This window comes from Strix uralensis, chromosome Z, assembly GCF_047716275.1.
Source record: "Strix uralensis isolate ZFMK-TIS-50842 chromosome Z, bStrUra1, whole genome shotgun sequence".
Lineage (NCBI taxonomy): Eukaryota > Metazoa > Chordata > Aves > Strigiformes > Strigidae > Strix > Strix uralensis.
The window spans coordinates 1872703-1886776 of NC_134012.1; the positions used below are offsets into that span (position 1 = coordinate 1872703).

At 38.2% G+C, this 14074-nt stretch overlaps 1 protein-coding gene across 6 annotated transcripts in view; it reads left to right on the top strand.

The window, feature by feature from the left end:
- ARB2A (ARB2 cotranscriptional regulator A) overlaps positions 1 to 14074 on the top strand; it is a 268419-nt gene that overhangs the window by 46721 nt on the left and 207624 nt on the right. For all 6 annotated transcript variants that reach the window (XM_074856313.1, XM_074856309.1, XM_074856314.1 and 3 more), the window contains one exon: positions 8432 to 8497. In XM_074856313.1, the coding sequence (XP_074712414.1) occupies positions 8432 to 8497 (66 nt within the window). The remainder of the gene's footprint in view (positions 1 to 8431; positions 8498 to 14074) is intronic.

Sequence of the window (14074 nt, forward strand, 5' to 3'; positions counted from 1 at the left end):
ACTGACTTTTTTGTCTCTGAGCACAAAAGCTGGTATGCTTTAACTATGTTAATCTGATATGTCAGTTGGGTTTGGCATGGATTTTTAACCTTTCAAAACTGCATAGCACCACCTCTCCACCTAAACTACGTTTTTTTCATTAATAGTTGGAATAATCAAAACTGCTACTGTTCTTTCTCTCAGGTCCCTTTTTATAACTCATCTGTAATAGGAAATTTAGAGATAATAATTATAAGTTTTAGTTTTTGAATTGGAATATTAAAATGTGTTTATAATCTGCATTTATATTTGTTCCTCTGTTATTCTTCTGGGCTTTTTTTAGTTTCCTTCTTTGTTTTGCAACCTTTTCATCCTTTTGTTTTTTGTCTCAGCTTGGGGATAGAGGTCATGCTTTCTGCTGATGTTTAATTGCTTCTGGTGCAAGGTGCTTGCTAGAAGCCTCTGCTTCATATTAATATATATGTATCTATATGTATGCATATTTAAAAAGAACTGAGAATTTTCATAAAATAGGCTATGTAATTAAGCCATTTCTGAAGTCAATTAATTGCCAAGCGATTTCTAAATTTAGAGATGCTTTTCTTAAAAAGGAAAAAAAAAAGAAAAAAGAAAAACAAAAAATAAACCAACAGGTGTCAGCAAAGACCGTGTAACAAAACATTGGGTCAAATCATATCAACAGTATATGCTGCATTCATGACAAATCCCTGTTGGTTTTAATTTAATTCTCTCAAAAGATCTTGAGATTCTATTTGTGATCAGTCAACTCAGAATCCAGAATATCACACCCATGTGTTAAGATTGAATTGAATTGCTTTCAGAAGAAAACGCAAGAAATCCCTTAGAGGTAATGTCAATTCCATCTTAATGAATTGTTCTCCCACACTATAATCCAAGTGAGGTCTTTTGTGGATTTTTAAAATGCCATTGATTTTTTTTTTTTTTTTTTTTTTTTTTTTTAGCTTGCAGTGAACAGAGCCTTTAGAAAGTCCATTCAGCTTTTAGGATTTTTTTTGTTCTGGCATGGTGTCGGTGGATTTTTTTTGTTTGTCCCAGTTCTTAGGTAAGGGCTTGTGTCCAAGAGCAGTATGTCAAAAAGTTCCTTTGCATCTCTCATTGTCACTTATTGGCAGGTTTGTCACTTGAGGGTCAAAATAAAGCTCATTCAACCAAGGCTATGGCAGCCACAGTAGCAAGCCTCGGGTCAGTCCCACCACTTGAGATTTGCCGCAGGGCAGTCAGTTGGAATTCATTTTGCATTTGTTTCACTGAACGTTATTGCTCTTACACTGCAAAGAGGAAAAAGTTATGGGTAGACTACTGGATGTTACAAGGATTGTTTCCTTCTTGTGCTCTTTCTCCCTTTTTGCGTTAAAGTGCTTATTACTAATGGGGAGACAAATCTTATAAAACAAGAAAATCCATTACTCGTAATGGCATTGCTTCTAGTGGTTTATACTTGTTTATTTTTAAGATTAGTGATAAAACCTCCAACCTCTGCACACTGCCTTGAAGTTCTTAGAAAATGCTAGTAGTGCTGAGGGGCCTAATGTCTTAGGCGGAATTGAAATTGTTTGAAAACAGTATTCTTTCTATGCCTGTGAAAGATCCAATTTTTGAGAAAGTTAGATTCAAGAGGTTGTAGCTTGTTATGTCAGTCCGAATTTGTAGTTGAAAGCGTTTTAGAGGTTTGGGGAGCTGAGGGTGAATCTCTTGCTGTACTCTGCGACGTCAAGTCGAACATACTACTTTAGGAAAAGAACACAAAGGCAAATGAGGTTGGTTTTGTTCTATATGTGGAGTTGTCAGGCGAACTGGTAATGTTCAACTGTTACACATTTTAAGCGCAGTTCTGTCACAGGGTGGGGATTGACAAGTGAACCTAAGGTTGAATTGTTTCTGCATTCTCTAAAGAAAAATAAAAAACCTTGCATTTTTCTTTACTTCAGCTCAAAGCATAGCAAATTATATCTGTGCAAGTTATTGTAGAAAGTAGAGATGGTCAGGCTTCAGTGGTTTCTGAGCAAGTCTTTTTCACTAATATTTTTAATTGTAATTTTTTCCCTTTTTTCTTTTTTCCTGTAATATATGTTTATGCAGGAGATTAAACTGTGGTTAAAGTATCGTTAACTCATAAGGTTAATAAAAGAATAATAAACTACTAATGACCCTAATAATGTACTAACCCTTTTTATTATTGGACTTACGAAGAAACAGGAAGTCAAGCAAGAAGGAAAGTGCCATTGCACCTATGTTTTCTTAGCTACAGTCTCCTTAATTTTAAATGTAATACCTATATTATTCTAAAAAATCTGGCCACTAATAAAAACCTACAAGCAAAATTATTGCCATGAGATTCTCTTACTCTCTGCACTTTCATGTACTTTGAGAACTGTCTTTAAAAATTAATGAAAACAAGTGCTCTGATAAGTCATTCAAGGAGTGTTGTTTCACAAGTTGACATCTTCAGAGGCAGAAACCTCCTATCCACTGAGTGAGTGTATCATTGCCAACACATCTCACTCTTGATGGGAAGTAGCCTCTGTTAACTTTGAGAGAGTAGTTCTGTCTCCATTCGCATTTAATCCTTGGAGTAGTGAAAAGTGGTAACAGGAGTAGTAATGGTGGTGATGGGGTTTTGTTTGTGTTTTGAATAGCTGTGAATGAGGAACGTGATGTGGGGAATCTCAGATCCATCCAGCTGGATCTGCTCCACCAGAAGAATATATTTAACTGGTAACTTACTCCATTTCATTTTTTCCCAGAAATCTGCTAGAAGGGTGTAGGAGCGGGCAGTGGCGTGGACAACTTGAGTTGACAGCTTGTGCTCCTTTATCCTTTCTCCAAGGTCTTGTAATCCATCCTCTGTCATGAGTGGTTGTAATGTCAACTGCTCGCATGCACTTTATCCTTTGTCATGTCACATGTGCTTTATTCTTTATCATGTGTTAACCATACACCAACCGTGCGACAGGGTTGTTGGCGTTTTGGTCATGAGGGATGCACATATGGGAGAGGAGAGGGACATGTGGCATTTGATTGTCTTCAAAGGGACTTTGTGGTTTGCGCTAACCAAAGGGTTCCTCACATCTGTCGTGAATCCATGAACATTCGTCGCATGGTAATGATTTCCAGTGAATACTGGTAGGTGCCGGTTTAGAAGTGAAAGCCACAAATCACACGGGCCTGTGCCATTTCTTTAATATGTCTTCAGCAGAGAATTCACTCCTGAGAAAACATTTTGCAAGTTTGTGTAGTTTACTTTTTCTTTTTTCTCCCTCTGCAGAAGGTTTGCTGTTCTGTTCATTTATGTAGTCTGGTGGTGGGTAGAGTCACCCACAGTTGGTTTTGAAAGTGGGAACACACTCAGTGAAAAAAAAAAAAAAAAAAAAGATAATTCAGAGGACTTGGGTTGTAAAGCACAGAGTGGGGGGTGGAAGGGGCTCGATGAGCAAGGCTCAGTGCACTTCACTGCGTCCCGGCATGGTTTTTGATGTGGTATGTACTGAAGCAGCTCCTCTGGATTAGGGTGTAGGTGTTAGGAAACAAGTCGTTGAGTTGTGATCTGTTGTCTGTATACCTGACTGTCTCTGTTATGAAAAAGTTCACCAGTGGGTCGGCCGCAGTTCTGCTCTTCCTCATGTGCGCCAAGCTGGTCCTTGACGTTTTTGATATGTGTTATAAGGCTTCTTTCAGCTTCTTACAGACTTAAAATGGGGGTATGTTATTTCAACTAAGTTTTTTTGGAGTTGCCTTCTTGCTTTGTGGGCCTGCTTTTTGGTTGTCCTCTTTTCCAGACTTTAGCTGTTCAAAGGCCTCCAATACTTGCTGCACTGAAGAGTCTCTTTGGTATTTGTCTTCACTTAAAATGTTTAGGCTTCAGTACCTTCAGGATCTTTGTAACTTTAAATGTGTCGGTCTCAACGGCTCTTAGTCTCTAATTTCTCTTTTCACATAGTTGTATGCAGGTGTTGGTCACATAGCTTCAGGATGGTGTATTGAAAATATTTTACAAATTATGCAGCTAAGAGAATTTTTCAGTGCTTTTTGGTAATTGGAAACAGTCCTGAAGAAAGTCCTCTATGTGAACAGTATAATCTCAAAAGAACACAAGTCATATGAAGCCAGGACCTTACCAGTTAACGTGTACTATGATTATGTGTACCAGAACTACCTGGAATTTCAGTTTTGCTCTGCAGACCGCATGCAGCATTATAGTCCTGGCCACCACTGTGCAGAATATTTAGCAATGCAAGGGTAAAATCTCAGCTCCGTCATAAGATAATATGTTTCTCTTCATTCTGTGGTCTTCTCTGTCTCTATCCTTTTTGTTGTCCAGCCAAGTAATCAAATTTAATTTCTCTATAATTAAAATAACTTATGTTCTGGATCCACATGAAGCATCACTGTTAGGACATAGACCTATGCCCCAATCGTCCATAAGACTGTTGGACTTCGCAGATGTCACATTTGGGGCCCCTAGCGCTTTGAAAAGGTACTTCTGGAGGTATCCACACTGTTATATCCAACATAAGTCAGAAGACTCACTGTTTTAAGCTTCTCAAAGGGCAGTTGTGAGTGCTGAAGTTTGGTTCCTGTTCTGAACCATATGTCTTACTGCTTTCAACCTTGTCCACAGCAGGTGAAGGAAAACTGTAACAAGGAAATGGTGGCAGAGGTTAGGTACTGGTGTTTTTCACTGTTTTTACTGTTCAGGACGTGTTCCACTCAGATGTGGTCCCTGCTGTCATCAACCTGCCTTCATTCTGGGAATTCTTCTAGTTCAACAGAACTGAGAAAAGCTATGACTTCATCAAAGAAAGTTTCTCCTATCACAGTTCGAATACAACATTTTTGAGGGGTGGAAGTGTTAAGCTAAATACCTTTTTGTGCTTGGAAAGGATTTCTCCCTTGCGATCAAAATAGGTCATGAGAGGCATGGAATTTTTTTGATTTTGTGTTTGTTTTTTTTCCCCCCAGTTCTCAGAGCAGGCAATAAGAACACCTGGAGAGTGCTTAGTTCAGATACTTACCCTATTTGGGGTCTGTTTTCCTGATGGACTGCATGAATGAAGAGCAGACACACTGTAAAATGGGGTTGAAGTTTCCAGTGCCTCATACAAGAAGTACAGAAATACCATTTTTTCCTCCATTCACCAGGCAATTAATTTCACACACTTTGGGCAAGCTGTACTATTGGTTCTTTTTTCCTTTCGGATCTCAGACATGGTGCTACCTGCTCACCAGCAACCTTATTACCTTGAATCACAATGCAGTGTACTGCTTACGGCGTTGGCACGCCTTATGAGTTGCAAGGGCCTTAGAAAAAGGCATAAATATCCCAGGTTAGCACAAATAACATGAGTAGGGCTCTCTAGCAAGCGTTACAGTTTGCCTTGAGAGTGGCTTGTGCTGGACAATTTGTTGCTTGAGAGTTCCAGATGAGCTCTTAACACTGGACTGGATTGAACAGCCTCTGTCACTAAATACCCACCATCATGAGCAACCTTGTGACCAATGATTAGTCCAAGAGAGTTCATAGAGTGGAATCGTACCCACCTTCTCATGCAAGAAGGCACAAGACAGTTTTCAACATCCTACAACAGTTTTCAGTTCTTAAAGATAAAATACCAGCATACATGGGCTAATACTTCTACTTAAAGAAGTTGTGGCTATTTAAATCGTATAGATTCGTAATAGTAAGTCTAATTTCCCTTCTCTTTTTAATGCCTGCAGAAAAGATATTTTAAAAGTTAATTTTTCAAAATTACAGATCAGCCATAAAATCACAAGAAGTAATTAAAAGCATAAAATTCCAGAAGTAATGTTGGATTTGTAGCATTTTCAGTTACGTGCGGCCATATTCCTAGGAACTACAGAATTCTGCTAGATTTTCCAGGCACATCCATGCAAAGTGCAGGAAACCTGGCTGTTATGATGATGATTTCAAATCTGGGGAAATTTTGGGCTTTGCTGCTACTTCAAGAAATCTTGTGTGTCGCTTTCCATCCTTTAAAGCTGACAGCATACCAGCCATTGCGAGGATATCCCTGAACTTGTTGATCTTCTGCTGCCAAAAAACCCCTCGTGTGGTCTTGCATGTACTGGGGGCAGTTTATGGCAGTTTTTCTTCAAGTCTGTCTGGTCTGTGGAGACCATCCAGGTGCTGAGCTGCCTGAGGATCGTAATATCACACTTTGAGTCTGAGCCTCCTACCTACTATATCTTTCTTCGTGTTTACTGTTATTAAAAGCATTACATTAGGTTAAGTCTTTGCTATACCAGAGTCCTCTACTGATTAAACAGCCCCATTTTTAAGGCGGATATCGCTATTTATTATATTAGAGTAGTGCATAAAGAGCCAGTTAGGATCAGAGCCCCATTGAGCCAGGCTCTGGAAAAAATGAGTAAAGGTTTACTTCTGCCCTGAAGACATCACAGTCTAAATAGATGAGAGAGAATAGAAGAAATAGATACAAACACATTGCTGCAAAAAAGTGTAGATTTTTGCAAGCAGTGTCTGAAATATATTTTCTTCATAGCAATTTTTTTCTCTTCCGAGTGTTCTTTTACTGTTTTTGACGGTTAGTAGATGCCTGGATTTAGAGTGAAAAATAAAATTTCTATGTTTGAGGCCATATTATCATTATACTCATTTTAATGTCTGTACAACATCAGCATCTGAGACTGCAGGAACTTAACTGCTTTACTTGTTGGCATTACACTGAAGTTGATTTCGGTGAACCATAAAAAGTTTGGCCCTGAAGGTAAAATTACACTGTATGCATGTTCCTAACATACTGCTTTGGGGATAAACATGTCTTAAATCAACTCATCGCTCACAGCTAAATTCTTTCTCCAACTGCAGTTTCCCTGTAGATAGTAATGTTCAGTAAGACTGATTTTCTTTAAAACCATAAAGTTTTTTGAACATAATTCTATCAATAAACGTATTTGAGCAGGGTAGCAAAGAATTCACATAATCGTAATAAAGATTTTGGGTTTTTGTGAAAGGAAGGGGAGGGGCACGCACCAACATTTTTAATTAGCCTTCATCAGTACCTCTAATTTGTTCAAATGTGTTCCAAACGTTTGCATATTGTGTTTGCTCACATGTACATAATGAAAACTTTTGGACTTCATTGAAACTTTATTTGGTAATTGTGCATTTGGAAAATTAAAATTGAAGTTTATGATACCCTGGCTCCTACTTGCTCAGTTCATAGTGTGTTGTTAAGATGCCATCACTTGAGAGCTTTGTTACAGCGACGTTTCTGTTGTGGCTTAATATGCTGTGGGTTCAGATGGCTGTAATTGTGGCCTTGAGGGGTTGGACTAAAGAATACCAGCTGGGTTTGTACCCAGATATTCTTGGATTAATATTTTGGGACTTAGATCTTGTCCTGTCTGGAATTTAAACATAGTTCCCCAAGCTTTAAAGGGAAGGCAAGCACCATTTGAGGCTCTTAATGAGCACTTTTTTTCCTCTTTAATTTGCCTTTTTTTTTTTCCCCCTTAACTCCTGTAGCCAGTGAAATCCAGGCAGTTACTTCCAAACTGTTTTTACAGCCCCATATGGACAAAGTGCTTTAGTTTGTTCCTCCGTTTAATTCCCAAATTAATAATAGTTAGAAAGTTCTTACATCTGCATCTCCATTTTTCTTAGAATATATAAGGGTGAAAAAAAATTTCCCTAGATATTAGGCAAGCCTTTGAAGTGTGAACAACTTTGTTACTTTTGAGACAGCAAGCCTTTCCTTGCGACTAGGTTGATTTTTTTTTTTTTTTTTTTTTTTTTGGTTGCTCTTTGAAATAATTCCTTTTGTTTCAGGTCTAAAATTTCAATTTTATTTCTACATGAAGACAAGAGACTTAAACTCCCCCATAGTGGGGAATCAGTCAGGGTTTTTCTTCTATTTAGAAACCTTTGACCCATCCCTCCCCTGTTCAGTGAATAGAAATGGCAAGGCAACTTGTGCTGGGGGTGACTAAAGATCTGCTCTCTCTGTAGCTCATGAAGTGAACCTGCAGGGGAGAGGGTTTCAGGAGTCCTGCTTATGGAAAAAAATGCTTTTAAAGTATTTCTTTGCAAAAGAGAGCTTTTCTTGTACCCCTGAGTATATATTAATTGGTTATAATCCTTAGTTTTGAGGCACATAATTATTCACAAGCAGCACGTGATGGATTCACAGGTACAGTTACAATTTCTTTGTACTGACAAGCAGCGTTTTCTGAGGGCCAGAGAGGACCTTTTTGTGTAAAGCTCCAAGTCCTATAATTAGTTGTTTAGTAAAGGATTCAGATAAGTGGGAACACGTATACAAGCGCTTAGAAGTTTAACCAACTAGCCTTTAAGTTGACTGCCTGGATATATCATTACTGTAAGTGGTTTAATAGCTATTTGCATTTCTTTCTTTTTTTTTTCTTACAGATCATTACTAAATATGTTTATGAATTACTGCAAAAGGAATGCCACTTGAAGAAAGTAACTCTCCCAGTAAGTATAATTTTTTTTTTCCTGAAGACGTTGTTTGTTTGGATCTGTAAAAGCATAGCCTGCAATCCAGGATTCAGATAAAGACAAGGTGTGCCAAGGCTCTGTGCAGGGCATTGTCTCAGGACGCTGCCTTCTCATGCAGCGTGTGTGTGCACCTGGAGATGTGGTTCTACCTCACTTCTCACGTGTTTGATTTCTCCAGCTGGGCCTTCCTTGCCTTACCAGATACCAGAATTTTCAAAATGTGGTCGCTTTGATAGAGGAACCAGAGCTTTTTGAAAAGTATTTGTGAATGGTTTGAGACCTCTACAGCTGGATGTAGAGAAGAAACGTGCCTTTACAGACAGAGGAATAAAGTCAAACTGAGTTTCAGTAAACTACTTCAAGTCTTTTTTTAAAACACACATTTTTTGGTGACTTGTAACGTGTATGAAGGGCTGCTCGTTTAGTAAAAATACTTGATCAACCCTTGGAAGTGATGAAGCGTTGCCTGAAGAACACGTGTGAGTTTGTAAATACATGTGATACCGTGATGTTGTTCAGGTATTTTTATATTCCGTACTGGAGACCATGGGGAGACTGTTGTGTGACAGCACTGTGTAGGTTTTCCATCACTATCATAAAGAATTCTTACGGTCTTTGAGAAGCTTTTTTCTCAGCCACTCCTTTATACTCAGTCAAGGAAGACCCATTTGAGGTAAGGAAGGAAAAGGTCCTTTGCTTTAGCAGTTCTGTAACGTTTCACAGTTCCCATTTCCATTCCCTAAGTGTTGTTTAGGGAATCTTTTGATAACCTGCCCAAACTACTCTAGGTTTCCCAGCCAGGCTTTACCAGCATCTCCTGGTCAGGGCAGAAGGAGCTGTGCCAGGATCTCCATGGAGCAGTGGGAGGGCAAGCAGCAGCTCTCCTCTGAGCTCCCAGCCTACTCAACCACATAGGCTGCACCAATGCCCCAAGACCGCTTGAGAAGGCGTTTCTCCACTTCAGATTTCCCTGTGTAGACAGAGAAGAGGACTGGGTTCATTGTGGCAGTCTGCTTGGTGCAGTGCTGGTCATGATCTCTAACTTCTCTACCAACTGGTTTTCTTTGTTGGGGAATTTCTGGTCCAGGCAGTACTGCCACGTACCAGACAGGTAATGTGTCGAAAGACTTCCCCAAGCCACGTCACCCTCTCTCTGTGCAAGCAGGAAGGTGTAATTTGTAAACTTTAAAGCACCTCAATTGTGAGGCTGTAGAACTTTCTTTGAATGTCCTTTGTGAAAAGGAATATACATGTAAGTAGTGCAGCGCTAAGGCTGATCTATTAGCTTCAAAAATTGAACATGAAGAAACTCAGAATAAGTATTACAACACCTCCATCACCTCTGTCACGTGGGCACTCATCTGCAGGGCTCTGAGATTTGGGTGTCTGGCTTGGAAGACGAATGGCCCTGTGTAGCTCCCACTGTTGAACTAATCTGTGTTTATTCTTATTTATAAATTATGTAGTAAGCACTGATGTACTGATGCAGTTTGTCAGTAGTGCATTTAAGCTATTCTCAAATGTATTACTTCCAGCTTCTGCAAAGTGTCATAATTTAATTGCATTTTGGAGCAAAGTAAGAACTCACAAAATATATGCAGCTGTTTAATTGTGAGCAGCGTGGAAAATTTGGCACAAGGTATGAGCACCTTTCTTTAGTAATGACTATTATGCGTAGGAAGCCCTCACCACAGTCAAAAATAGGTTATGAAGAGGCCTACAAAAGTGAGAAAAATGAAGCAATGTATGTAGAAGCTGAAAAATTAAAGCTGTCTAAAGGCTATGTTTAAATCACCACTGACAGACTCCCGAGTAACAACACAAAAAAGCCTAAACTAGTAAAGGAGACTAATAGAAGTAATAAGACAGCCTGTAGCAAGAGTAAGTCCTGTGCAAGTGAGGAAAATAGAAAAGAGTATAAATGCTGTCAGGTTACATATAAAATCACAGTAAGATCACCCAATACTGAATTTGAGGAGCTTGTTACAGTTGTAAAGGCTAGTAATAAAAGAGAGCTGAAGAGGCTGATAGGTGAGCTGCATGCAAAAGGAATGCTCAGCTCAAATAAGAAAAACTAGCATGATTATTTCCAGTATTATTTGTCCACTTTTCACACTTGATTATTATTAAATTTTTTCTAAACAGGATGGAATTCTGAGGAACTGTCTGAAATTTGATGTATCAGTAGAGGAGATCTTAGGACAAATCAATGTACTGTACGATAATCAAATTCCAGGGTGAGATGGTTTTTAAGCCCAGGGTTCTGTAAGAAGTCAAATATGAAGCTGCAGAACAACCAACTAGTATGTAACTTACTGCTGAAATCAGCTATTTTAATCAGAGAAATGGAAAATGAGTAAATGAGATAGTCTTTGAAAGGCCTCCAGGAGCGATTCTTAGTGATTCCTATGTCTAAGGAGGAAATAATATATTGGGGGAAAAGTCAGTACAGGTTTCTTTTTAAAAAGCCAAATAGAATTCATTGAAGGAGTCAGAGATCACGTGAAAATGAAAGATCTTGTCAGTAAAAGCGTACGTGGATTTCCAACAAGCTGTCAATAAGCTCACCAAATGCTTTTAAGAAGCATAGGAGGAGGGAGTCCCCTTACAAGTTAATAACTGGTTAAAAGGGAAAAAAGGTGTTCATATTTGTAGATGAAATAATTTGTTACCAATGCAGTGTTATTAAGGCCTGCATTGACATAGTTGTAAATAAAAGGAGGAAAGGAATTAATAGAAGCTAACAAACTTTGCTGTTTTTTCTAAAATTATTTAGAATACTTAATCTTAATACTTAATACTTAAATCTAAAGCTGATTGTGACAAGTTGGGGAATTATTTCATGATGCTGAATGACTGGATGATAAAATGACATGAGATTCAATTCTGGTAAATGTGAAATTATGGGGAAAATAACTCGCTCTGTAAACACAATGGTGGCCTCTAAATGAGCTATTACAACTCAGGAAAGGCTTGGAGTGACCGTGAATAGTTCTCTGAGAACATCAGTTAGCGCTCAATGGCAGTCAAAAACCCTCAAAGCAAATAGGATGTTAGGAATTATGAGGTATTGAGAACAAAACAGAAAAACATCATCATTCCACTCATTATGTGGGCCCTCATCTTGAACACTGCATGGAGTCTGGACACCATATCAAAAAGGATATGAGGAATTTTAAAAAAAAATACAGAGGAGGGTTGCAAGGATGATCACAGGCATGAAATGCTTTTCAGACAAAGAAAGATTAGACAAAGATTCTTCAGCTTGGAAAATAGATGACTGAGGAAGGACTATGACAAATCTATAAAATCATGAAAGGTGTAGAGAAGATGAATAGGGAATGGTTTTTTGCTTTTTTCATAATAGAGAAGGTAAGGGGCATCAAGTTTAAATTATCAGGCAGGAGATCCCTACTGAAAGAGAGACAGTACTATTTCATATACGTCCCAATTATATTGTGGAACCCATTGCCACAGAATACTATCAAGGAGAAAGGTATAAATGCTTTCAAAAAAAGCATTTGACAATACTAAGGTGGGACAGGCGCATTGAACTATTGTGCGTGCTTGTCCAGTTATAAACTCTGTCTCAGGAGGCTCCGAAGTTACTGGTTGCCAAAACCACTCGTTCTGTACTCTTCCCCTAAGCCATCTGCCAGTTGTCAGAAACAGGACCCTGGGACCTTGATCTGACCAAGATGGCTCTTCTTACAAACATGACCTTATTATATGAACATTTTAGAGGTGAATACAAAAACATGGTTTTTTCTGAACTTCATCATGGGTGATCAGAAAGTTGGTGTACCGGCCTTCCTTTTTGTGTTAGCTGGTAATGAAGTAGACAGTGTAATGATGTGCAAATACATGAGATGTGTTTCAGGGCCGTGTTAAGTGGAGTACCTTTTTTAATTAGTGTACAGAAATGCTATGCTTCAAAGGTTTAAGATGGCAGCGTTTCATGTTCTCTCATGTTTCTTAATTTCAACCTCATGAGCAAAGTCCAACTTGCTGTCTTTATTTTGCTTTCTCAGGTGGCAGCTTCAGTTTTGGACACAACTGTTTGTAAATTTCTTTTCAGATATGAAAACAAGAGCAGTCTGAAAATCGGGAAAACTCACCCATTATTTTATTATGTCGGCATCTCTGACAAAACATAAATCTGAGCATTTTTTCCTACACAGGGAGGCTGAAGATGCATATTGCATTATTGTTACTGTAGAGTATTGTTCTCTTGATGTTCAACCTATACTACTGGACTTGAAAATTTAAATGAAGAGACTCATATTCAGGGAGAAACCGTTCAATTATTTCTTCTACATTTCTCATTTTGTGCTCCATTGAAGGTTATATTACGAACATAAAGATGACTGCAATTTTTTTATCCAGATGAAGTCTTTGTATTTCTCTAGTTTTAATGGCATAATCAGTGATTGATCTTTGCTGTTCTTTAGCTATTGAGGACAAATAGAGGGTGCTTCTGAATTAAATGCATCTTTAACAGCTTCTGGGAAGGTTTGAGATGGAAGTTTAAATAATTACTAACATGGTTTATTGACAATGGCACTGAAAGGTCTCACTTTGCAGAATCTTCTAACTTATCAATGCTTTGCTCTTTCACTTCAATAGGTAAAACTTCATTCAGTAGTTCTCTTGATCTACCAGACAGCCAAGAACTATTTTTCTTTGAGAAACAATGGTCTGTTATCTCCACTGCATGTTCCTTTTGGCTATTTTGTTGCCTGGGTCCAGTCAATACTTGTTTTGTAAAAATTCCACTGATTTCAGGTTTATCAAGTTAGTTGTGGTAATGACCAAATGCTAATTAGCTGCTTGTAATATTGATCAGCAGTTTTCATTTTCTACAATTTTGAGTGAAATTATAAACCAAGATATTCAATATTGTGAAGACTGTAACATAAGTGAGTTAGCAAGCTTTATGTAGAACTGCATAACAGAAGACTTTCTTATCTTGCAAAGCAAATGAGCGCTTTTCTCTCTCCACCAGCTGCTCACAATTCTCACAATCCTTTTGAGTCTTTTCAGTTTCAGTTCCATTTATTTGCTATGTTCTTTCTTGCAGTCGCAAGTTACACCTGTTTCACTTTGTAGGCTCTAGGCTCATAATTTTTACTATGTTTCTTAACTGGAGTAAGAAAAATATTAGTGGATTTTTTTCCCTTCAAAAATTTAACGTTCAATCTTAAACTTAAAAGCTTCCAACATACTAAGGAGAAGACCCCTAGAGCCTAGTCAGGTCTTGTGCATCTTGGGTTGGTAGTGGCTAAGAACTGAAAATTAAGCCAATGTCAGTGTGGTAGCATGAATGTCAGAAAGATTAGATTTCAAGTATAGTTTGATCTTACCCTATATATTGATGGCAGCTGTGCAAAATACTAACTAGTATGCTGCCAAAATACTCTATAGATTGGTACTACTGTATTAGGTGATAGCTCATTTGAGACAGAACTCATATGGAAAAAGTAATTCACTGTCTGAAAACCTTAAGAACATCATAATATATGTAGAGTACATAACTCAAGAGAATTCACCATA